Below are 26,973 nucleotides of genomic sequence, written 5' to 3'. Positions count from 1 at the left end.
AAAGCATAACAAAACATTGAATGGCCAATTTCACCTTCTACGTCCTTCTCGTCATTCATCCGGTTACGTTTCAATCGATAATTCGTATATGACCGCAAACAATACTTTGAAGTCGGAATACGTTCCATCGCCGGCCGTCCTTCTGCTGGCGTCCGGCTGTGATCAGCCCCGAAGCCTAGTTGATGGTATCGGGAGAACGGGTCAATCAATGAAAAGGAGTTATTGTAGGCAACACCACAGCAGACGGGTAGGCCATGAGGAATCATGCATAACGCTCAACTGCGGAAGCTATTGTTATGTCGGCAGTTGTGACGACCAAAAAATGCCTGCTGTTCGCGTAGTCTCGCAGTACCTCATATGTTGAAGTAGTAAAGGATTTCGTGCAAACTGACCTAAGTCAACTTTGGACAATGTATGTATATATTAGCTTGTCGAAAAAGTGTTGACCCTTTTTTCTAGCTAGTTGGCTCTAACATCACATGTTTCAGTCAATACGGGTCGCGAAGGGTCGGCGGTGGTGTTAGTTAAAGTTTGAGGTTTGGCAATAGTAGATGTTATGAAATTATTACAATGCCATTATTCAGATGTGAGATAAAACGTTTTTGAGTAAATTTTTGCAAAATATAGCTACTGTATTCTGACAGACACACAAATATGAATACTGAATGGAAAATTATGATGTTTCTGCCTCTTAATCCGGATGTTGCATTATTATTTCTGTCAGCCGCTACAGAATTCTCTTCATGGTATTAAATTAGTTTCAAAATCACTTGTCGCTGTTTTCGATCTAAAACCGAAAAGGTCTTGTGCGAAGAGTGATAAGATTACGGGATTAGTAAAAAAAAAAATGGCATAATGTCGCGATTAGAACGATGCATATTTGTTTTAGTTAGAAAAAATGCAAAATATATTTAGTTTTAGATATGAAAATGATTTGTTTCAATTTTGGTGTGAGAATGATTGATTTCTTTTCGACAATCCTAGCAAGAACCAGCAAGAGAGTGATACGTAAAATAAGTATTAACTCTGCAGTGAACTTTACTCCTTTCCGTATATAGAACTATGTTTGTGCTGCACCTAGTTTTGATGCTCTTGACGACATCTGAAACAAAAAAAAGGTTGATTAAAAATCTAATTTCCCTGTGTTGGGGCCTAACTAATAGCTAATCCCCACGTAAAAGGATGCAAATCCGTACCCGCGAACAGGCATTCGAACTGTTACGTGTCGAATAACCCAAGGCCTTCCCGATGCACAAAAAGCGCATATCCGAGATTTATCAAGCGTCTTCTAGAAACGCACCTTAGGTTCACTAGCAATTCTACCATAAACTTCCCTATTCTCCTGTTCCCTTAATACTCGAGCTCTGATATTAAAACAAAACAAATTAGGTAGTGCTTCACAATGATCGGACAGAGATATTTTACGAGCTCACTTGATCCCTTATTGAATTACCTTATTAGCGATCCAGGATGGTTGACGATTGATCAGGATACTCATAGGCATTTTGACTATTTTGTCAATTATTCGAGTGTGATATCCAGAGTTCGTTCGTTTGTTTGACTTTGTTTGTAATATACCTGTGTTCATCTATTCAATAGTAGTTGCGTTGGGTAACCAATAAACAACATGGGCTGATATTAACTTCGTCGTTTACACCAGATATCGAGAGTCAGCTAGCTCTATGCCAAAATTGCGCCTCCGTACCCCGTTCGAGATACGATACATGAATATCATACTTCACCGACGATTCAACGATTGGGTGACCGACAATAAGTTGGTTCGGCCGTCAAATTTTGAAGAAGCCCTGGACGTCGCAAACGAACAAAAAAATCGTATAGCAAAAGCACAAGTAAGCCTCCCGCTTGAAATCCATGGAAAGATTATAATTAATGCATGGAACAGAACACCTCGACTTAACGGTGCTTTTATGGCACGCTACATTATGCCTATCGGAATATACGTACGTAAACACAATAAAAAGTCGTTTAAAGTAAAGCGACGAGCATAGGCCACATAAGAATTCACGTTGCCAATGACAATTTGCCTTATATTCTATTCACAGCAGTATAATTCTGCAGTGTACTACTTGGGTTACACTTTGGTGCATGTACACCATAGAATAAAATCTCAGCAAAAGTCGAATTTGTGAATGTATACAATAGTTTACAGGTATTACGAAAGACTAGGGATCAGAAAAAGCCCACCCCATTCTCGAGATACATACACACGCACCAAAACGTCGTTACACCGATGGGGACAGCTATCCATTTTAGTATACCCCTTATTGCACTGTTTTACCTTTATACTACGTTTTTGCTGGGCTCGTGTAGCGTAGGTGTTATATAAGATACGTAAACCGCAGGACAGGGACGTGTCGCGAACTAGCCATTTAACATCGAAAATACAGCGAATAGCTTGGTGCTCGGTTCGCGGCAAGAAATAGCAAAAGCAGGACGAAGAGAAGGACAGCGATAAAGAAACTGTCAGCTTTGTGCTTCGTCGCCCATCCCAGCTTAGCTACAAGGCCATTTTATGTCTTGGGACGCCTCTTGATAGTATCAACCCTCTTCTTATCTATTCTACATCTCTGTATCTGCCCAACTGCAGTCCTGTTGCTCTGCTTTGCTTTAAAAGCTGCGAAGTAGCAACGAAGCACGATACCACGATACAGCCCGAAGAGCGAAGGGCCCGCGCCGTAGATAAATGCTATGCCGCATATCTCAATATTACTCTTAGGCACTTTGTACCGGAAGACAGCTGCTTGTCAGTACCAGCTGACTATGTCCTATAGTTAGTAGGCTTCTGCAGCGACACGAGCAACCTAATCCGCCCGGACGATTGGCTGATCGACTATACTACATCCTGTAGACTCAACTAGGCCAATTGTAACCTACCGGGGTCCACATCAAGAAAGTTTTTTTCGCGCAAAGCCAACCCTGCAGTATCGTTCTATGTGACGCGGTTCCTTTGGCCGGTTCATCTGCTGCTGCTGCTGCTGCTACATCTCCTACTGTTAAAGAGACAACGGTAATCACAACGACTTCACATCACAACTTCTGCTAAAAATACCAGCGCTACTGAAGGACTAGGCCATATCGTGCACGGCTGCTTTCCTGCCTTAGGCCTGTCCATCAGATCGGGATGGCCGCTGCCATGGAGATTTAGACGGCCATAAACCAGCCCAATGGATGGAATGTGTATCCTAAGTTCCTGAGAGTACGGCGATGAGCTAGCTTTATGTCTGAGTGTGTGTCTAAGTATGCTATATCAGTGCGTCTGTTTGTCGATTTGTGTGACTGTGTGCCGAAAAGAGTATTTCGGTATCGCAGGATTCATGTTATAATTATTGGCATTGCTATTACCGCGCATTGAGTCTATCGTATGTGAGTTGACTTCGCACGAACTGGCTGGCTGGCTGCTTGGTTTTACTTTGCGTGTTGACAGAGTTTGTCAAAGTATAGTGGGTTGTTCTTCCACTGAGACGAGGAGCGGCTGCGGCAGCGGCTCACAGCTATAAAACTGTGATGAGATATATTGAAGGTATATATACACTTGCGGGTTTTCCACCGCAACCCACCTAGCCCTCGACTTTTTCTCCATTTCCTCGACGCCGCGTGCTGGTCATGTACCGATCGATGGCCGTGAAGTTTCTTCAGTCGACATAGCCAGCGCGCTCCTAGGTATCTAGTAGTATTACTACTTGTGCAGGCTACTGCTCTCACGAAATGTTTTCCCCTCTGTTGGCCAATAGGGAAACTAACATCTTTCGGGGTTGGGATTCAATGGGTGCAAGTCGATATAGGTGCACAAGTCCTCTTTTTATTTCTCCAAATTTTAGCTTTAGTACGGTCGAAAGACATGTATGAACAAGAAAGAGAAAATAAATGAAAAGCCTAAGACAATGCGTGGCCCCAATGTACCTTTTTCGGTCTCCATAAAACCTGCTGTATATATATTCATTGTTTCTTAATGTTCGATCATGCTGATTCACACATGATGGTGTTTGCTTGTGGCCAGGACAACCAAGCGGTAAATAGGGCTCGAATATAAGGGCTTCACTATTAGATCGGTTAATATCCCTTAGAGTAGAAAAGGGTAAAGTTCTCGATCACTAGAAATCGGCTGCTTCCAGCGTAAGCCTGGAACTAGTTCAGAGTAAAGGAGACTTTACTCACCTTCACTGCAAACCGAACAGAACGACGAAGGGGGCATAATAGCTTTAAGTCATAGAAGGAAACATCTCGCGGAAGCCACATTATGTCTCAGGTTCGCCTCAGATCTGTATTATACATCTCACACGTCCTGAAAACATTTATGTTGACGTTGTGCTAGTCTTTGGCGGCTTCCGAGCCCGCATTCAACACTCACCATGCTAGTAATACGTACCAAAATGTTTTTTATTTTCTTTTTTTTTTTACCTACGAAGACTCAGCTAACACTCTGAAAAAGTCAATAGTAAGCCTAACGTTTCTTGCGTGATGCTTTTCAACCAATGTATTCAATAGACAATCTGATCCGCCCTGATTTTTGTTGCTAATCGAAAATAGACATGATATGCTACTTATATTCTAAATCGCATATTTGTTATTTCCCCGCTTCGGTATATTTCCCAACATATCGCAAATTCCGGTGCCCGCCCCAACGAGCTGACCCATTACTAGTCGAGCGGATGGTGAATTGAGTCGGTCCGAGAAACCTGCAAAATGTAAAATACAGAAGCACATATTTCATTACATTGAATCTTGTATAAAAATAGGTTTATATTCATTATTAATTATATCTTATATATTGATTATTAAAATTATTAATAAATATCGATTTACAGAGTCAGCTTTATTCAAGCAACATGGTAGCTGTTCGATGTGAGTCCACGTTGAAATCCGTCTCTCTCCATAACCCTGAATAGCGAAGCAAATCCAGCTTCAATCGAACGCTCATTATCGGTCTTATTCGAGAAAAGGTCTGCCGCTGTTATGCATAAACTAACAGCAATAGCAACAATTTAGCCAAAACAGAAAAACAAAGACAAAACGTAGCATCTAGTCGAATGGCTTCTCTTAGTCCGCCAAGCGCTTATTCTGCGTCTTTCTCTTCAGGCTATTACCCAATGCCTATCAGTACGCTCGAACTTTCATTTGGTGCACTCTAGCATTATACACTGCTAGCACAGTTGCTTATCGAAAAAGATTGTCTTCATATCGTCAACAGCTGGACACACTGCTCTGGCGACTCGATTGACAAAAGGCCTGTTTAACATTACCTTGCCTCGTACGAAGCCGAAAATCGAATCGTCCACTTCTCCAAACAGATATCATCGTGGTGCCTACTACATCTTGCCCCCCATATTACGGGACAAGTTGGCTGAGGAAATCGGCGTCTGGTAACCACTCACGAACATCATCGATTGATCATGACAGTGGTAAAAGCGGAAGTCACTCATTTAGTGGGTACTTACAAGAACGGTAGCTCATGAAAGAATGAGGCCTGAGCTCGTCAAATCGTTAGCATGAGACATAGCTGAGCAACGATGGTGGCCACAGCGTCTTTATCTGGACGACTAAGCAAGCGGTGTGTACTAATGATTCAACGATTCATTAATAATATAGTCCAGTAAGGCGACCACCGAGCGTCGGATGGTTAAGGCCACTGTATCGACTGGACATCCAGCTTTTACAGATGTCAGGGAGAAACTACAATATACTATGCTCAATGGCGACAGCACGAGATAGCAATCATGACCCGCTACCTCGTTTTTGCCCTCAGCAGCCTCTTCTCATTTCATGGAACTGATTCAGATATGTTAAAAGCTTCTGGGATGCCTAAGGAGCGGAAATGGCTTGGTGACGCAGCACTTCGGTTGTGCGTAAATCCATTTTAGTGCCTGTGGAAATTTGGTACTTGAAATCTTTGACCACTAATTAGTTTAATTTGAGTATGGACGCTAGCTGACAAACGAATGCCCCGTAATATCGCCAGTTAATAACGCTATCAATCCGTAGTATTATATAGCTCTGCGGAACTGGGTAAAAAGGTTCAAGCTATTCTGTTATTGTTAGTGTTCTCACAATCGACAAACATCTCTACTACAAACTACTCTAGAATATCTGTATTTAGTATTTCTCACCGACCGAGGAACACTAAATACTTAATAATCAAATACTATTCTTAAAAACCTAATCATATCGTAATAATTTCACCGTACCGTTTTTTATGCGTATTATCATCCAGCGTTAGAATTTTACCTACCCAGGCAACCGATTAGGGATCACCGGTACAACAAGATCAGCCTGTGAAAACGAAAACCGTCTGCGCCATTGCCTTCGCCTGACGGCAGCCGTGCAACCACCCAGGCGCGCCTTAGGTTGACCCATCGTTAGCAAAAGAAAACAATGGATCACAACCTATACAGTGCAGCAGCGAACTAAAGGTCACAAGGATTAGTAGGTCGGGTAAAAAAAGCTATAAGGACGTCTACCAATCACATAAGACGAAAAAACCTGTAGCCTAGAAGGGCATGCAGCAGGTGGTCAGAGGCTTCTTTCGGCCTAACTTTTTGTCGCAAACTGGGACCCGACCTCACTCGACTGCGGCGACTGCAACAACCCATAACTTGATGATGGCAGAAACCATCTGCGGACCATACATGGGCCGCTTCTTTCCTTGGCTGGGCCTGTCCTTTTAAGGCCACTCCGCAATTTCCCTATCCAAAGGTTGTCTAACTGGAGTAGACATCGTTGGATGCATAATCGGTGCGATGTCCACTCAACATTAGTTATCATGCACGTCCGTATGGAGCATGTTGAAATTGGTTATTTTATTTCACGTCTAATCTACGGTATTATCCGGTATAAAGATTACGCACTACGTTCTCATACAGACGTAAATAGATGTGTGTGCATATGTATAATAATAGTCGTAATAATTATATCCGAGAATTATGACGACCATTACTACATAGAAGTATTGCGAGATTAAACGCCGAAGTCTCAATAACCAGTTCGGGAGCAAAACATGATTTTGTCTCATACCGATTCTTTGAAGTTAACGAGTTTCTTGTGCGTTACGAAAATAGACATCATTTAGTGGACCGCTCCTGTTAAGCTAATTGACAACCTCAGATCCTATTAATAATAACAGTAAGAACAGTACCTAATAGTAACAAAAAGAACAATATTAAAATAATAAGGCAAATGAGCTCGTAAGTAGCGCAGATGCGGTTCATACATTTCTTTCAATATGTTTTGCGACGAAGGGTAAAATAGGATCGACATCTGATAATCGCGTACCGTTATCAAAAAATGTATTCCGTATAGCACTGCGTAGTAAACAGTTCAATGGTCGTCATTTACCGCGATGAGACTGTCAACACGAGAGCCGTCTGTCCTCGTGAGGGAACAAGCTGTACGTTATATATTCATGGAATTCGTACCTCCCGTGCAAGTATTCATGTACGCCCCTGATTTATAATGGCCTGTCTAACTCATTAACGCCAAAGATGCGCATCCATTCAAGGTTATCCGGCTTTGTAATGACCATGCAATATTGTACACCTCAAGGGTAGCATTTGCTAAGACCGCTCTGGCCTGTTATTAAGCGACGTTACTGAGTAGCAGAAAACTACTAATGGTTAGTGTGTCCTTATGGGGAATTGGCACGAAAATACTGCGCGCACACAAACAAGGCCACTTGGGTGACACGGATGATATAACAGATCCCTTTTTCTTTCTCAGTCCTTGCAACCTCAAGCGAATCAACATACTCGAGCGGGAAAATCACAGAGAAGCATAGCGCAGCTAAGTAACTTAGTACCGAGTACTGAGTAGGAACACCGCCGCATCAAATTAGAAAAGTTTACTTGGGTTTACCTCTCGTATGGTAAATCAGCGTGCCTCACGAGCTCCAACCAAGTACCATACAACTAGTTGGTAGTAACTAACAATCATACCACTAATTGCTGTGATTTATGTTGAGCTCTTGACACGGGTAAAAAATGAAATTAAATCGAAACTTCACAAAAGTTTATGTTCTTAAATGATGATAATAACACCTAACAAACATCGCTTATCACCGAAGAATGCTTACTGAATAAGCACCGCCCAACACGCAGCGATGTACAATGGTATAACGCGTTTGCTATGTATTTGCTTTCCTAGAACTAAGTCTCTTGTATGAAGACATATAGGGTCGCTGTTTGGAGTTACTTTCAACGCCGTAATTAATGATCGTACCAGGCACTAAAAACAGAAACACTATTAGCATGGCAAAGATTGTCTTCGTATCTGTCTTAGGGGATTTCGTACCAAATAAAGCAGCGTTTTTCATAAATGTGCACGTCGTTTCAAAGCTCATCTGCTGGAGTGGCGATGCATTGTTTGCCATGTGGATTCTGTTGAAGGCGCGGTAAGCTCCGTCGAAAGTCATGTAGTCCCCTACCAGACTTAGATGTCTTGGATCCACTTTGATGCCGTACACGGCGAACACGGATGTCACCTCCTACACAAAACCAAAAGTACGATATTGGCACATTGGGTTAAGTGGGTTAGATTTAACAGTGCTTTCCAAATTGTTGCGAATCTTCGTGCTTAGTGTCGATTTTGCATGTTTAGGCTTTAATTAAGGAAAAAAGGCATGGTCAGTAATAACGTTTTCTGTAAGAACTTTGGGATTTATGGAATATATAGGAAAAGCCAAATTATTTACAATTAGGAGTACTTAAGACGAGAATACTTCGCAGAAAGCGATTTTACTTTTATTTTTACTAGCTTAAGGGCACCACTTCAACAAGAGACGTAAATTCTTACAGAAAAACTGAATATCTTGATAGAAAATACTTTGTTTATCCATAGGTTATCTTCCTTTAATATTCTCGTGGTAGCGCGACGATAATGTGTTCTCTACTAAATTTAGGGACAGGAGAGGTGGTCTAGGTTCGAATCTTCGCGTAGATATGCTTTGTTTCGTGCTAGCAGTCACTTGTATGAAGCAAGGCCTGACCACTTAAATATCGAACATAATATCAAAATATTTCATTAGCTCTCTTTAAACATTCCTGGGTGAACCCATCGATACAAGACGACACACTTTGAGTGCTCAAGAATATATGTATTTTCATTTAAAAGACAATTCTGAGTTTTGGGATGCAAATAACAATTTCGAGCATGAGACAACATTTGAGTCTTTGACCTCAGATAGAGAATCCGCTAAAGCCCTATACAATACTTGTTGAACTTTTCTCAAAGACTTTCCAAACTTACCTAATGTCTGCTAGCAGGAATCTTCCCAAGGGCATAACCTATCACGGTAACTCACTATGGTACTGTTACCGATTTAAATCTACAAAAATTTTTTTCCGCAGTAACTCTCTCTTTTCGCACCGCTACCCGGCCTTTAACGCCTCATCCTTAGCAAACAGTGACCGCTTATTTATCACTCTGTTCGTTATAACATACACTAAGGACAAAAAAGCTCCTTTTGAAGAAAAACGTTCTTACTAGATTCACCCTCTCCCTGGTTTTTCATCTTTCGACCTTATGGCCTCTTCAGTGATCGGTAAGCCAAACCAGTTGAGGAAAGCTCACATTCTAGTGTCTGTAAATGCACCAGCCGTCTGCTGCCGTTCGAACGCTGCTATGAAATCAGCCTCAAGAAAGGCCCCTTTAAGCGACTTTTCTAGCTTCCCGAAATCCTTTTTGTCTTCTCATAATCCAGGCCGGTTTCCGGGGGTTTAGCCAACGAGGCGGACTTTTCTGCTAAGGGAAGGCCGCCTTGATTATCGACCATTAATAATATGCAAACTTGTTCAGTAATCCGTGGTCTGCGAGCGACCCTAGCATTGCCCTGCCATGCATTGCTTCGTTGCTATTCCCAATGAGACTGGCCGATCCTCAACAAGTTTATCAAGCTAACAAAATCTGCCGTTTGACCGTTTTCGCTAGCATTTCATTTAAAGTTATACACCTCAGTTACAGTTAGCCAGAGGGGATGAAGAGCAGAACGCGCACGCCGGCGATCATTTATAAATACACAACTAACCATGTTTTATTGTAATCGCATGATTATATATGTATATGCGCATAAGATCAACTGCGCGCATAAATCGTACAAAGCCCTTCTAATGGCAAAAGAGGGCGTTCAAATGAAAGCCAACGAGATAAACATGTTTCCCTACGATACAACGACTCTAATGAAATCTACAAAAAAAAACTGCTGCAAGAAAGTCCACCTATAAAAAAAAGTCTAGTGGCTTTTACAAATGAATCGCACTTTATCCACTTAAAAAGATCACACGTTCAAGTTGCTGTTAATTTATACTGTCTAATCAGTGTTCATATCTGGTATACAATTCTGTCAGTTTTTGTTGCTACGTGATCAAGTCTCTTGGATAGCGATTTAACCATTTACGTACACGCAATAAATCAGGTATAATTCAATATAGTAAAGAAAAGCCTGAATTCTTTTTTAAGCTCTCCAGGCATTAATGTGTTTTTCCGCTGTTCTTATAGCAGATCAATACACTAGGTAAGAAGTAAATTATATGTAGTTATATTATAAAAGTAAACCGATGAGACAAACTGTCCAGTTCATGTATTCTCCAAGCTACCTTATTTTCGAAAAATAACTAATTACTGTACAACGAAGGTTGCAATGATACATACACATTGTGCTGTTCGCCACACTGGGTCCGTCGTCTCACTGCTCCACCTTGTTGCAAAAGTCAATATTAGTTAAAGTGAAACCATTACAATGACGAACCTTCTCTGTTCCCTCTACTCCCTCCGCAGGAACAACATCAAGATCAACAACAACAGCGGACGAAGTCATTGTAGAAAACGTGACTAACCAAGCAATTGTAGGGATTAGCATAGCTTTACAATTTCCAACAAAGGAAACATGGGGTATGGAGACTTAGACGCCGACCAAGCTTCACGTATACTTCATCCCTTTTCCATATTGTGCTATCATCACAAGACAGACGCCTTAAACGAGGGCCGTAGAAGCAATCAGTCACAACCAAAACAACTATTAACATACAGGATTATTTCTATAGTTCCTATGGCTGTGTCGAATGTCGAGATTAGAAAGGAGAACTAAATGGTTGGTACAGTATTGTGCATCCGTTACGAGCGCTTACAAGACTTATTTGCTAAACATTTTGGTTAGACCTCTTTCAAATAATTTGAATACAATTCGCAAGCACAACATTAGTAAAAAGTACGGGTTATATAAAAAAAAAAATTGTAATCTTTTTGGCACTGTACAGAGCATCTGGTAACAAATCGATTTGTTAACTTTCTTGGCCAATGGCAACAAGCCTAAGTTTACCCTTGCAAAGTTTTTTCGTTCTTTAAAACCTGTTTTGTACAGCAATATGGGATTACTCAGTTCCGTTTGCTGTCTTAGCACACTTTTAATCAATACATAGAGATCTGAAAGCGAAACCTAAACTAAGATCAGCTTCAGAGAGTTAATTTCTTTTATTCAAGTTTGGATAAAGGTCACGAATCACTATTTACTTAGCATATGGATAGGGTGCATTCCTAGTTTATTTAAATACCACTTAATAAGAATCTGCACAAAAAGGGTTAATTATTCAATTTAAATGACTCTACATATAACGTTGAGAATCTTGGGTTGTGAACAAGTTTGTTAGTCGGCCGAAGAGCTAATAGGCTCTACGGGAGTCGCACGAGACGCCACATAATAGGAACAAGAAATATACTAATGATTGTACTCGGCATATGTTAGCAGTACTATGAAAACAATGCGATGAATACTCTGACAAACAGTCGCATCCAGAAAATACGTTCTTTACTTCCCAGCATCGCTGGTCGGCATACTTTTGCTTTTAGCGAAGCAAGCAAGGTTGGTATCTTTTATGCAAACAGCTGAGAACGGAAAAGTACATTGTCTGAATAAGTTGGCCAGATTAGTTCACGAGAAACACTTGTGGTGTATTATTTTTAAGACCCGGGCGTTACAAGTCCCAAGTCTTCATCCCTTTTCTCCATATACACCCTAAAATCCACTAGCACGATATTCTATCGAGAGGGCAGCACCATTTAGTTAAAAGCGCGGCGTAGTGCGTGTGCACGCTTTCCCTTAACCCCAACGAGTTCTACGCGACAATCTGAGCATAGCAAACGTAGCTCCTACTTTACTTGTATTACCACCACATCATTTTAGAGTAGATGACCTCTTCCAAGTTTTTTCGAAACATCGCCCCCTGCGCTTTTTCATCTCTACCCTTACTACGCCCCTTACCTCGTCGGCTGTTTACCGAACTGGATTGAAAAAGTATCCACATTTCTCGTTTTTCAGGAAAAATGAAGACCCAACGAGAGGGAACATCTTTGGCTTCACAGGCCAGTGGATCACCGGAGAAAATGTGCCGTCACGCTTCGTCTGTATGGTTCGGCCAAGGCGAAATAACCCGCGAGGATGTTTCCCTTCAAAGTGCAGGGGCTTTTTTTTCGAACACACCCTCGAATACACGGACATATAAGGTAATATGGGGACACATGCATACCCAGGCTGGCGCACCATCTGAACAACCTACTAGTAGTGAGAGCTATTTACAATCTGGATAAACTGACATTCATTTGGGGAAGCAGTTGTTTGATTAAAGGCGGGAGCTTTAAGGCGCACCTTTGTCGGTCTCAAAGTCGACATACATACGTATATATATAAATATATATATGCTTTCCTTTATATTTTTGAAGTCGAAGTCATTTCGGTTTGTACTACTACTAAATTGAATAAGTTGAATTATTCAATTTATTACAATTTTCCATTTAAAAGAGAAGACACGAAAAATTTACTGCGACCCAAAATAATCCTAGTCTACCTCATACACGCACCATTGGTAACAAAAAAACGATCTATCGTAAAAATGCGTATTTAACGAAAAAAAAAGAAAAAGAAAAGTCGCATAGACCAAAGTGTTAATAACAATTAAATTTGCTTCTACTCACCCGAACGATTGCTTTTGTCGCAGCCTCAATCCCAAACACTTGTGATATTGCGTAGATGTCGTTCGAGCTAATGCGTTTCATGTCGATTATATCATCATACTTGAACATCTCTTCGAAGTTGACACCTTCCGTCTGGAGCATTTTGCCGCAACCCGATCTGGAGTATTAGTAATAAAGAAGCAATAAAAAAAACAAAGTGTTAAGAATAGCTCGAAAGTGAAAGTGAATACAATTGGTAATCTACACCTTCAATTTGTGTTTATTCAGCTAACATTAATTTCATTACATACAGGGTTTTCTTAGATGCATAAGCTACCAACAGTCTTTGTATCAGAACCAACCTGTCATCATTGTCCTTCACGAGGAAAGCTCTCTGAATACCCTTTACCGAATGTAGCACCGTCGCTCTGGCCTCCTCTTCAACCAAACTAGCCATATCAAACTTCGAATATTGTAGTTCCAGTTGGAAGGTCAACTCACACCATTCTTCACGCTCCGTGTCGAAGTCGTAATTTGTTACCCACGTGTGGTAATTGATTACGTTCTGGAATTTAAAAAATGAAACATGTCAATGGAGCTAAGGCTGGGTGACCACAGAAAAAGTGAAGTTCGCACTAGAAGATTACTAAATGTTATTGTAGTTCCAGGCCCAATAGTTGCATGAACCAGGTTGTAGGCTACTAATCTCAGGTGCGCAGATACATTTCCTTAGCTCAATCACTCCAGTTTCATCAAGTTCGTTCAACACGAGCACCTTCACCGGATTCTCGCTAATCAACATCCGTTTATCAGGATTGTGTCGCATTACAGGTCTTTTAAATGCGAAGTTTCCTATGTAGTCTATTAATTTCGACAAAAATCATCATTCATAGAAGAAGCATTTAGAAAACGAAGACATACGTTAGCACGCAATTTCTTTTGAGCTTTCAGCTCCTTCGTTTTGATTCTTTTCGCTAACTCTTGAGCTCTCGTCGTGTCCATCTCGCTCTCAGATGTTTGCGGATCGCGAGGACGCAGTTCTTCCGCCGTTGGGGCAAACTGTTCCTCATCAATTTCGCCATTATCTGTATTGCAGATATTAGACAAGATGTAAAAAAACAGCGTTATCATGAAGCTATCAGACAACAAAATTATTTTAATTTCGATTTCTCATCTTCGCCGCCAAATCGATTCGAACTTTTTTGATATTATCCGCACATGTGTCGACATGTATTCGTAGTTACCGGACTCAATGTAATTACCATCGCGTTTGCGCCCCTAACCTCATCAAAAATTCAATGCATTTTGCTATTGCGAATTAGATCATTCATCAGTTTGCCAGACAATGGAGCCGGTTCTTGTAAATAACTGACTTCAAAAAATGTCGCTCGCGCCAGCAGCTTCTAATACTCACCATCTTCATCATCTGATTTTTGATACTCTTCGATTTCAGGCTCGTCGTAGTCTCGATCGTCTTCGTGTTTCTCCCGTTGAAATTCGATGTTAGTCTCGCCCTCACCACCTTCGTCATCACCAGAAGAGTCGCCGTCATCTTCTTCGTTTAGGTTTATACGGCTGCTACCCTACAATACAAACGGAACCTCAGTGTAAATTTACAAGACAACAACAACGAACAAGTTTCGCGTACGTCTAAACTCCTTCAAGTGGTTTTAAATATTTTTTGGCCGTTTCTCAGCATCGAGTGCCTCACAACCTTTGATTCTGGAGTCTCTCTAGGCTCCACAAGCCGCGGGGTGCGCGCGCTGGGCCTCGCAGTTACGCCGTCTGCGCGTGGCTTGCTTATTGAATCGTGCAGACAGTGTGCCTACTAGGTATATAAACATATATAGTCCTCTCTAAACAGACGAATGAGACAGGCTACTGTCACATTCCCAAGATCATGACGATTAGCTTGTAGCGTCAATGTAGCCAAACTCACAACGATGAACCACTGCGTTCAGCATTTGTCATTTAAGAAGGTTATGTGTGAAAAATATATGTTAACAAATACGCACATTACCCTAAATTTTTGTAAAAAGGCTGCTACGGGCGCAAGGCGGTTAAATTTTTTAAACGCATATTATTTAAACGTAACAAATTTATCTTTTTTTTCGTTGAAACTTGGTTGAAACGAATAAATACGTCGTGGTTAGGTACAGAATATGACATTACCTCATCTTGATTATCGTCCATTGTAGTATTCCCACGGGTGGACCTTGATCCGATTTCAACCATGCGAGCTCCTTTAACCAGGGTAATTTTTTTTCTAACACTTTCAATAAACCTTTTCAGGAACTTCGTCTCCATGAAACGCAGTATTTTTGACGGATTCGTGTAAAGCGTCTTTTTGTAGGTACGATACGGCAAAAAATTGAAGCGTATTTGATATACGCGAAAGGGTCGCCCGGACGCCGAAACATTCAGCCGATCAGTGACCACCACCGACTCAATTACTTGAGCTAAATTCACCTACAAATTAAAGCAAGGTAGATATAAATTAAGACCAATGACCAGGCTTGTAATCAAAGTTAAAAACACATAGCATATGTACTATAATACGACAGTCGAAGCAGCTCTCAAAGAAGTCAAAATTTTTACAGTGGGATTATGCAACATTTTTCTTATAACGGGACTTAGTGATCATTCTGATCTGATTACGCATCATAATCTTGATCCAAAACACAAACTCTAACCATCTTAACAATGGGGAATAGTAGCACGTGCATTGCTGTAAGATTATCTAAAATAATAAGATAAAAAAATAATAATTATAATTAACTGATAAATACATCACACATACGCTAAAATATGGACTTCCGGAGAAACGCACAAGTTACAAACTAGATATAGCATCAACCCAACCTGAGAAATGCCTAGCCGGAGTTTTTCTGCTCGGGATTCGACAAGCGGCACTTTCTTAAGTGGCAGGTTCATTGACGGGGTCGCAATGTTCTTTGAGGCGACCATTAAAATTTCTCTCAAACGCGGAATTCCTAGTGTGACGTTCATTTCACCACGACCAGCAAAGTGAAACGTATTCAGCGTCATCTGGGTCGAAGGCTCACCTATACTCTGTAAATGAATTGTAAATTTCGTATATTATCGGTAATTCTATCAAATATAATACTGACGGCACGAGCTATGTATGCACGCTAGTTGAACATCAGGCTTAAGCTAGGCAGTATATATATCATAATCGCATGTACATAGAAAAAGTTAACATGTTAAGGGTTCGCAGCAAACAATTCCAGTATAATCACTACCTTGCCAACCCTTGAAGCTGCGGTCTAACCACTGACAAGGCTAGACTGAATACCACACAGGATGATAAGCAGTAGGTAAAAACTTGAGGCTTATACAATACAAATTTAAATTAGAGAAAGCAAAATGAAGTGAAAGCATACGACATTGCAATTGTTCAAACCGTATCTGTCCGAATCAGCAATGTTTTTTCTTGATTCGGTCATCAGAGCTCAGTTTAATGTGCGACACCACAGTGGTGCCGGGCCGATGCTTGCTTAGCCACGGCAAGTATCTTGGATCGCTTCATAGAAAAGAACGTATAATCGATATTTCAATAGCATTAACGAGTAATAGGAGATTTAAATCGATATCGACACCAATCATGTGACCACCACATTTTTAGTAGGAATAAAGCTAAGTTGTTTTGAGAGTAATTTATATTAACAAAAGTATATTAATTACTCACATAATCTTATGTATATCAATATTACGTTTATAAGAAATGATCTCCCGTATAAGTGAAATAATGATATGTTTACTAGTGGATGCCACGGTTTACCTGAGCAGCTAGAAGCCCAACTGGTTCACCGGCGCAAGCTAGTGACTTTTGATAAATCAAATGCATCATGTCTCTAAAATCCTCGGGACTCACAACCTTTTTCTCATTAAGGTCACATCCGGACGACAGAATGAGTCTGTCAGGATTCGCTTCGACGTACCGATCGATCTATTGTCATGCGCAATATAGAAAAAATCACAAATTTCATTAATTGCATTTAAAACCAGACAAAATATTCGTATAATTACACACAGCCGAAGTGTATATGCTATGTTAAGGCACAAATCAATCTGTAACTCGATTACCGAGACATCAATCATATTAGCTATTATTCTGACTACTATCTATTCGTCAGTTTACATTAATCCATCTATAAATCCGTGGCTGGACGATCTGTTTGGACATGTACAGAAGAGGGTTAGGTAAATGATTAATAGGGAATTAAAAAAAATTTAGTTCCATTTTTAAAAAGACGTGCACAAATAACAGGAAAAAACTATCTTTGTTTCGGATTTACACCAAATTGTCTTGAGATACTTATCAAATACGTAATGTCTAAATAGAACACGCCATTCCGCGGATTTTTCATCACTTTTTTTTCGTCAATTCCCGTCTATATCTTTATGTATAAAAACACTGCGGTATCATTGTGAGATAATGTGTACGAGTAAATGTCAGTAAGTATACAATAAGATTTACAGACATAAAAACAGAAGTCAATAAAGTATTCCACATAATAAAGCTTCGAGTACCTCTGAGCTTAGCTTTTCTCCGATGGCGCCGAGATGCAAATCGGGACGTAGCTTGCTCGTCACAGTGTCGGCGGAAAGTATCACCTAATTGATAGAAAATCCAAATTGGAAAATCATATAGACATATGCAAACCAGTATTATTCACGTGTTTTAAGGAAAGTGACCTTTCCTCTAATCAAAATTACCGAGGCAATTTGAGAAGACATAAAAAAATCCAGAAAAAGACAGACCCGATAACAAGAATCATGCATAACCTGAAAATGTTTTCAAAATAGCGGAACCATTTAGTAAAGTAAAACGCATACTACTTAGAAGAAGGGCGACCTACATTTAACATGTAATGATTTTTGTCAGTCAGCAGGCGGTGCATTTGATACTACCCAAGTGCAGCACGCGCTGGAACAAACTAGGAATTTGACACGCAAAAGCAGGTTCGTGCCTAATGATGATAAAATCTAGATACTAATAAAAGCATTTAAATAGAAGGAGACTAAACTCGTAATTAACGATAGAAAGATAATTTGTTATTCTATAACAAAACTATTTTGAAAAAGCTGCACTTCGATCAAAGTCCCACAAACCTGTTTGCGCAGCCGGCGCCTATCGCGCTCATTGAGCTCGTAGAAAGCTTTGATTAGCCGCGCTTTATAAGCCGGCTGCCGACTTCCCGGATTGGTATCCGGATAGGCAGCTTTATATTCTGCCTCGTTTTGCTGACAAAATATCGTGAATTCGCTCTCACGTCGTCGACCTTTTGCAATCTTTCTATGGAAGCGAGCTACCTTAAAATATTCAGATTATATCCAAATCCGTGTAAGCAAAATCAGTGAAATAATTATACATTTAAATCATAGTAGATTTAGATTTTACAATATCATCTTTCGTAAAAAAATTAATCATATCCATTTTGAGAAATAGGAAGAGTAATCTTTTTTTAGAGTTTTATGTTCGTACTCCTTTAAGCACGATTAGAAAAAAAGGAAAAGAAGCATGAAAAACGCCATACTCTAGCATTCATCTTTCCAAGAAGCTCAAGGTTCGTAACACTTTTCGTCTGTTCAATGTGGTCCATATCCGTCAAAATTGGAGCATTTCGTATCAAAGTTGAGAACTGCTTTGGGCTCTGTATCATCTGCATTTTGAGAATATCGAGACCATCCTCGCCATATTGGAACTGGATTACGGAACCATCGGAGTCTCTAACCGTCTGATCGTAGTTCACCATCAGACCTTCTAGATGTTTAATGAGGCATCTAAACACAAAACAAATGAAAAGTACCTTTAATTAAGCAATGATTTCGTTATATCGTTACATCAACCTCAAATGTGCCAAACAACTGATTACAACTCTCAGAGTACTCTAGTCATTAGCACACCATGTAACTATTATGTTGGAAAAGCCAAACTAGTTTTCTTCGGAACACTCAGTCTGTGAAAAATGTATACCATTTCTACGGTATTATTTACACATACAAATGTTGAAAATATGACTAGTGTCCATGTATGTCCAGTAAAAATGAAAAAAAAAACGAGGTTTGTATCTTATAATTCAGCTCATGCAACCTTTGCAAATATCCCGATCGACTAGTCTTGACAGCTGTGTCAACTAATCCTTCGCGACCAGCCATACAATGGAAAAAGAATTCCTGCGGACGGATTCCCGTTAAGAAGCGTCCGTCGATAAAACCGCCTGCACGGGGAGCTGGATCATACGGCCGAAATGACGGGAGTGAGCGTCCTGCTATATTTAATGGCACTCTCCGACCTTCAAGTTCGATCTGGCCAAGCAGGCACGAGATTTGCATGCAGTTCACCATGCCACCTTTGGCCCCGGACTGGACCATTAATTGGAGGTTGTTAGCAGGGAATGCTTGTTGCAAGCCAGCAGGCATACAGGCCCTGTAACAATCAATTTTATCTCAAATAGTAAACTTTATTTTTTTTTCCTTTTTTTTCTTCACTTCTGTTTCTTCGACAATAACCTACATTTACTAGATTTTTTAGCATACATACCAGTAGCAATTTCTGTCGTTCTGTGTCAGCCCTGTGGGTGCCACATTGAACTTGTCTTCGGTCTCAGTTTGACGGAAACAAATACTTTACATAGAATGGAATCAAATTTGACTACAAACAAAATTTTTTGTTGTAGGAGAAATCGGTCTGAAATGTTAAAGGTCGACTATCATGAGCATAACCAAAAAAAGGTATAATGGAAAACATGTTTAGATTAAAGAACATTATAATTCTGCCTTTAAAGGAAACTCACGTGGCACTAAACAATCGGTATTAGTACGACTACGACTAAAACCCTTGCTTTTGCAGTGTAATGGATCTACGCATTTATCAAAGTCCTTTAGTAAATGATAATAATAGTAATCGCTTGACGTGCAAATGAACAACAGAGCAGTATAAAGGTAAATAGGGCCTTAAAAGTTTCTAATTGTTGCTTCTCGAAGCTTGTACACACTTGTTTATTTCGTTGTTGATTGAGTCTGTGTGATTTTTCATTACAGTGTCCCAGTTCTTGAGAAAACGATCTTCTCTCGCCAAGTGGCCGGCCCGCATCTTGGCTGTTCTTTCTTCATCGGTTAGTTCTTCATCCTGGGCGTTTAAAGCTTCTAGGACAACTTTATCACCCCCCCGACGACCTCTCCGCATAATCTTGCGACGCTTACGGTCGGCCTGTGAGAGTTCAATAGTTAATGAAAAATAACCAAGCGCTAAAAATATTTATCAAAATATGGGGGTATTTAAGTTCTGAAGCATACAATAATTCGTGAACTGAGGAAAAACTAAGAATGTAAAATAGAAATGCCCCTGCAGAAAAATAAACTGTGTTCAAATACGGATTTTCTATCAAAACCCCACATGACACCAGCGCCTTCTTTTTCTTTATAAATGATGGACTAATTATAGTCGGCAATGTGTGCGATGCGTACCCACCTCCTCTGTAACCAAGATGTCATGAATACCAAGAGTAAATCCGTGAAATGCCTGTAGGTAATGTGTGAACAGTCTGGCGAAACCGCTCAAAAGAAGCGAAGACGTTTCGCCTCCATAGAGTTCGTAGCAGATGTGCACAAGTCCGTATTGGCTAGGACCGTAATGAGCCTTGTCCAAAATACCTGATAATAACTCGCCATCGCGGATCAACACCAGATCTTCGGTTAGCGTCGGGTCGAGAATCTTACCCGTTCGGGGCCACGCCTTAACTGGTACTGTCGTTTTTCCATAAACTGTCGGGGGCGGGGCATTTAATGGACAGCAATTCAAAATCACGGTGGACACAACCTGCTTGCCAGTCCATAGCATCACCGGCTTCAGAATAGTAGGCGAAAGAACCTCGATCTTCCGATTGAGGAAAGTAAGTGCATTGAAAACGAGGCTCTGGTAATCATTACGCGTAAAAAACTTGTCCTGCATCGTTAGCAATGTTCCACCTATGACATGATCCTGGATTAAACCCGACAGAGGAGCACCGTTTTTCGGCACAAGGTACTGCTGGTTAACACTGGCAATGTGACAGGCCTCGGATCTGCCCAATTCGCTCTGCGGAAGATGAGCATTCATTTCATCGCCGTCAAAATCGGCGTTATATGACTTACAGTTAGCATAGTGCAATCGTAAAGTTTTTTCATCCCGGAGTATTCTTGCTTTGTGCGCCATAATCGAAGGTTTGTGCAGGGTCGGTTGTCGGTTGACCAACAAAGGATCGCCACTTTGCAGATGCCGATGAACAATCTTGGTAGCATTTCTTAATGTTCCATCAGGATTCGGAGTCAATAGCGTTTTGGCTACAGCTTCACGTTTCGTTCGTGAAGATGTATCTAACCGCATTTTTCGTCCGTCTTCAAACTCTACCAGAAGAGCACCGGGGTAAATGTCAGGTCCATTAATGACGGCTTGTCGGAGCTGTTCAACGTTACGTGGAGTCACTGGAACGGGATACGAAAGGCGTGTCGCAAACACCATCGGAACACCAATTTCGTCTACGTTTATGTATGGGTCTGGCGAGATGACTGAACGTGCGGCAAAATTCACACGCTTGCCCATCATGTGTTTTCGCACTAATCCTGCCTTCTTCTCTAACACCTATATTCGAGACAACCAAAAAACGAGTAAACAAAAAATTGTTTTTTTTGAGCCACTTTTTTTGAACTTTTTAGCTTTAGTGGCTAATATCCGTTTACTTACACGGTTCTATTTATCCATATTTACAGCACAAAGATTAAGCTAATTTTGGGCATGAAATAATTTCTATATCGTAAAGAAATTATTACTTTTAGACATCAAAAAAGTAGCGTAAAATGCTTTATCACAAAAAAACTTGAGTCATTGATTTCATTAGTATAAGAGTTGTTTCAGTACATAAATGGACGAAATATATGGTATGAATGCGTTCGAATGAAGCGAATATGTGAAGATTTATCGAACCCGTGTAGTTAGAGAATACAGTTGTATAATACCTGCTTGACACCAGCGCGTTCTTTAGTGTTTCGATCGAGATCTGAATCGTAAAGGACATTGATTCGCATCTGCAGCAATTTCCAGTAATGGTGCATTTTTAAATTGAGGTTTGTTCCCGCCGGCTCCAGTGCGTTAACGTTCATCTAAAATAGCGATGTTTATAACAATAGTCATTATTTCGAGTAATACAAATCTTACATGATCTGTACTTGTTTTACAAAATGGCACCTGATTGCAGGCGACATATTATCTTACATGAAAGAGCTCACATACTCTGATTCTAATGTGTTTCCCCTGTAAATCAAATCGGTCAGATATACAAAAAAGAGGCCGATGATTCTCGAGATCATATATATATGTATATGAGTGGGGCGCTGAAAACCAAACATTTCGTTTTAAACCAAACAATTTATGGCAGTTTTCCGTTCACTTTGTATTCTTAAAATTGGAAAAACGATCTTTAGTGGAACAAAGCAGCATCCTGGTGAAAAATAGTGCGTTGTTTTCAAAATTTGGGCGAAAATTAATGTGTTCATGCAGGACAAGCCCCACAAAAAAACATCTTTTGCTAAAAATCGACAGTCTTCATTATTGTCGGTTTTCATGCAGCTTATAAAAAAAGCCAATAGATATTTTCAAGAAACAAACCAGAATATCCTCAGTAAAGATCAATTTCGAGGGCTCAAAAACTCAAAATCAACGACCTAACGAGTCAGTATGCCTGGATCTGTTATATAAAAATCAGAAGCCGCTTTGAAGAGCAGAATTCCAATTTTTAATTGGATCATTTAGATATATTCCAACGGTTAATTCTTTTGAGGCCTTGTATGCTCTTTTAGGCCTTGTATTTCTGCAACTTCGGTCTTCTATCAACCCAAAATTTAATTATACTGGAATTTTTTTTATATGTGATGTATTTTCACGACAATTTCACGATTCCATACCTACCAACATTGCTTAATGTATGGTTGCTATTAAAAAGCTACTTGGTCGTCAGAAAGGATATCTGTAGCATACATAAAAATGTCCATGAAACATTTGCTTATTTTCAGATAAAATTCTAGAAAGAACTCATACAGAAATTTCGATATTGAATGCCCCACCATGTATATATATTTTCACTCTGTGGCTAATATAAGATCGTCGTTATTTCATCTAAATGGGCTAGATACGATATAGTGAACGGTCATCTAAGGAACTGATAGTGAGCTAAGCGTACCGTGAGCATCTCCATTTTTTGGTCCTTTACCGAAGATGCATCCTGTGTACTGGTGTCGTGTTGTTGCTCTTTATGTTTCATAACGACTATAATGTCTTGCAAGTCATGAGCTGTCCGAAGAATGCGATTAAGACACGCTGTTAACTGGTGTTCATACTTCTTGCCGTTCATGAAGTTACACTGAAATTGAAAAGAGAGTGTGAAACATCGGCCTCAGCTAAAGAAAGCAAAGACTCCATTAACAGTTCGTACATTTGTCGTAGAATGTATGCAGTTTACGAAATAAAATACACTATTGAATAACTAAATGCGATTGTACTGTAAAACCCTTCCTTGCAACTTTAATTGTACAGGGACATCGTTGAAAAAAGAAAATGCCGCTTGAATGACGGGAAATACTGGCTATGGGCCGGCGGGTACTAATGAGTATAATTTAATACAGCCATTATTACGGATTCTTCTGTTACATATCTCAATGATGATAACCATAAAGAACCTTAAATTATCGGATATACCGCAAAGTTCTGTTATACAAGGCATGACACAAACCGGGCGGAATTTTGGCGGGCTGACAGCCAAAATATCCATGAAGAACAAATCAGTAGGATGCTCCATTCCTCTGGACTGGGCTTCTCTTAATGATCCGAACAGATAACCCATAACAACATGCTCCAGGATCCACAAATCGCGAAGATGCTTTTTAGCTTGCACTGCCGTAAAAAAGGTTTGGGCTGTACCCTCAGAGTACTCTTCTCTTAAAAAATTTTTTTCTGCGTTTTCGTTAAGAGCGAGCATCTCGTCATCGTCATCAACGAAGCTTTTATTGCCGTAGAGGCTTCTTTCCAAAACCCTGTCGTACGAGAAAAATAAAGTAATCTGAGTATATAGGCAAGAATACAATTTTCCAACTTAGTTAACTTTAGTCTAAGGCATGAGTTACGCTTTACCGTGTTCCCCAGAAATAGTGCAGCGGTAGATGTGAATAGATGTGGTAGGTTATTAGTTATTATTACTTAGTACAGCCGGGTATTTTACGTTCGAAACCAAACATTAACACACTTTTGCCTTTGGAACCAGCCATCTGATACCGACAATACCGGACTTACTCGAAACATTTATTTAGGTCGCATCTTACAAGAAGTTCTCCGGATAATGCCAGAATCTCGAACGATAAGCGTCTTATTTGAAACTGTACATTGCGCTGAATATTATACTGATTTGAATGGATATTTTCAATAATATCCAAAAAGCACTACAGTCTCGAAACTCTAACATACCTTTCCACGTTGTCGAGGTTTACAGATCGGTTTGTGGCCTTACCAGTGGTAAAGATAAATCTGGCCATTTCCTGAACCTGTACAGTGGTTTTGATTTCACCACAAAAAAGGCACTTTTTGCGTGGCTTCATGAGGTACTTTTGAACGAAGTTCTTAATCAATGTATGCTTCATCTCTACAACATTCTTGACGTCGGCCGCGTACCGTGGATCATCGCCGGATAGCTGACGGTTTTGTAAAAATTCCTCGATTTTTCTACGAACTTCGCTGGAGATATCTGGCAATGATGCTTTCTGTTGTGACATAACGTTAATAATCTCGGAGGCAATTTCCTCAATTTCGCCAGCCACACCCACGAGCCCATATTCTAAAACCTGTTTGAAAATTTTGATAAATCATAGGTACGTATCACATTAAATTTGCCTCGAGGTACTTTCTAAATTCGACGTATTTTTTTAATATTAATTCTATATTTATATAATTTACTCGTCAGTTTTATATTTTCTGCAAATGAGAACGCCATGACTCTACAATTTCATTATAACTAGTCAGCAAACACATGATTCTCTTTACCTCTAGATTGACTTCCTTGGTGTCCTTCGAATTAAGAAAAAAAAACACTTTAGAAATAGAACTTCCATTATTTCTAAACTAACCTGCAACTGAGCAAGAATGGTTTGACACGCAGCTGGTGGCGCTAGAAGCCGATGACAAGAAAAACAGCTTCCCCGAAGAAGTTTGTGAAGATCTCGAAAGTAGACAGGATTGAACGCGGGCAACGGGAGCGGAATATGGCCAATGTGCCCAGGACAGTGAAGTTGCGATAGCGAACATGTGTCGCAGACTTCATCGCGCTCTAAAGCACCTGAAGCAGATAGCACGACAAAATATGACAAGAGTAATGGAAGCGATTTAGCACGAGGAACAATATTAGAATTTCACGAAGATGGTATTATGCGAACATTCGAACATCCATATTATGTTGAACAAGTGATAGAAATTATTATATCTAATATATTAATTATATTACACCGAGCTTACCGAATTATATTACCTGCTCATAGTAAGGGAGAATATAACATGTCGATCATGAATTCTTTACTGTAAGATATTTACCGAATCGGAAAGCTTTACATATTTTTGCAACGTGTTTATGATTTCCGCACACACGTATATAATTATATTAACGTATAAAATTATAATTAATATGACGTATATAAAAATATAGATGCGAATGTTTATTCTGCAACCTTAAAATCTGGGTTTATAATAACTGTATACCTCTAGGCAAAAAAAATACAATTTACATCGATGTATTTTAGTCACCTTCGCGTTTTTGGAAACTACATTTGTTGTTGTTGTTGAAGCTTCAGTTTTCATTGTGAATCTTAATTAAATTTTGTCAGATTATGCTAGCAATAATACTTACAAAGATCCATGGACTTTCATATTAATGCACAAAAAACACGTGTATTTTATTGCAAAAATTGAAGGAAGAGGTTAAAATAAAGTAAATCTATCGGCATCTTATACATAATACGGTAGACTTCATGATTTAATTTCTGTTTAATAGATTTATTAATGATTTTTTTTAATAATTATTGTTTTATGATAATATATAGAAGATAGAACAGAGATTAACAGGTGTCCAAAATTCCTCTATCTATAAGTAGAAGTTTGCAACTATTTGGATATACATAATAAAGTTTACATTCTTACCCATTCTTCCATCATATAATCCTCCGCGCGACGGGTGACCCATGAGATCAAACGTCTGAATATTGCTAATTTCCATGACACTCTGCCTTTTGATTTCGTCGGTCGATAATACGGTAAAAGAAAGGCTCCTCACCGCGCTCGACACAGCCATCGGATCAAGATCAGCCATTTTGTCTCTATCGCTTTAGCACAGTGTTATTTCAGATCCCTTAGTAACAGCTGAACACACTATCACAACACTTCTACAGAAGCCCTGTCAGAACCATACCTGCACACTGGTCTGGGAACGAAACCATAATAAAATGCGCTTGTCTTTCACTTTTGAAACAGTGGGGTGTTGTTTACCTGTACATATGCTTCTATCGAGTTTCAAACCTGGTGTCTTGATATTAATATATAGATACCAACAATTGAAAAAGTCTGTGTTCGTCACATGAGCGCGCCCCTCCACGTGAATTTAACTAGGGACTAAATCGATTCAAAGAACTTTTGGAAGGTCATTGTGGAAAGGGCTAACAGCGCGAAAGAAGCGCGGCAAATTCAAATTGTGGTACGGCAACGAACACGACGACGAAGCTACACTGAATTAAAACTTTGTTATATTTGATGTTTGAAGCTTAATCTTGGGTCGATTTGGCACTAAAATTAATTTAAAAATAATGTTTGTCTGTGTCGAGATAGCGAATTGAGTAATCATGGCATTCTTCCTCCCAAATCCGCTAAACAAGCTGACAGCACGAGGACTCGAAACGATTTCAGGCATACCCACCAAATCAATGCGTCCA

At 39.9% G+C, this 26,973-nt stretch overlaps 2 protein-coding genes and 1 long non-coding RNA gene across 6 annotated transcripts in view; 1 reads left to right on the top strand and 2 right to left on the bottom strand.

Annotated features, from left to right (window-relative positions):
• The window catches only part of LOC111267989 (uncharacterized), a 28,945-nt gene extending 28,743 nt beyond the window's left edge, over positions 1–202 (bottom strand). Inside the window, exon 1 of the mRNA XM_086971527.1 lies at positions 35–202. The gene's annotated coding sequence lies outside the window, so the exon portion shown is untranslated. The remainder of the gene's footprint in view (positions 1–34) is intronic.
• A 4,171-nt stretch (positions 203–4,373) lies between these two features.
• On the bottom strand, positions 4,374–26,646 carry Polr1A (RNA polymerase I subunit RpI1). Of its 4 annotated transcripts, none has more exons than XM_022846625.2 (21): positions 26,189–26,636; positions 25,126–25,334; positions 24,470–24,843; positions 23,742–24,042; positions 23,193–23,372; positions 21,973–22,116; positions 20,450–21,598; positions 19,974–20,188; positions 19,070–19,405; positions 18,513–18,759; positions 18,088–18,288; positions 17,506–17,589; positions 16,754–16,921; positions 15,814–16,023; positions 15,124–15,420; positions 14,366–14,534; positions 13,873–14,036; positions 13,314–13,516; positions 12,973–13,129; positions 8,302–8,494; positions 4,374–4,697 (listed from the first exon to the last, which is right to left on the bottom strand). In XM_022846625.2, the coding sequence occupies exons 1-21, from the start codon at positions 26,355–26,357 to the stop codon at positions 4,570–4,572; spliced, it is 5,298 nt and encodes a 1,765-aa protein (XP_022702360.1). In that variant the 5' UTR covers positions 26,358–26,636; the 3' UTR covers positions 4,374–4,569. The 4 variants fall into 4 exon arrangements, with proteins under 4 accessions (XP_022702360.1, XP_086827649.1, XP_086827650.1 ...); XM_086971523.1 differs by having other exon boundaries at positions 25,126–25,325; XM_086971525.1 differs by lacking the exon at positions 4,374–4,697 and adding an exon at positions 10,657–10,702 and having other exon boundaries at positions 8,367–8,494; positions 26,189–26,646.
• LOC111267994 (uncharacterized) lies at positions 15,351–20,105 on the top strand. The gene is made up of 3 exons (XR_002684946.1): positions 15,351–15,437; positions 17,861–17,937; positions 20,020–20,105. It is a non-coding gene; the product is annotated as an uncharacterized LOC111267994 (long non-coding RNA).
• Positions 26,647–26,973: the final 327 nt, after the last annotated feature.

This window comes from Varroa jacobsoni, unplaced genomic scaffold (assembly GCF_002532875.2).
Source record: "Varroa jacobsoni isolate VJ856 unplaced genomic scaffold, vjacob_1.0 scaffold_1246, whole genome shotgun sequence".
In the NCBI taxonomy this organism is placed as follows: Eukaryota; Metazoa; Arthropoda; class Arachnida; order Mesostigmata; family Varroidae; genus Varroa; species Varroa jacobsoni.
The sequence above is the reverse complement of the archived record's forward strand: the minus strand, read 5'-3'. Positions and strand labels throughout refer to the sequence as shown.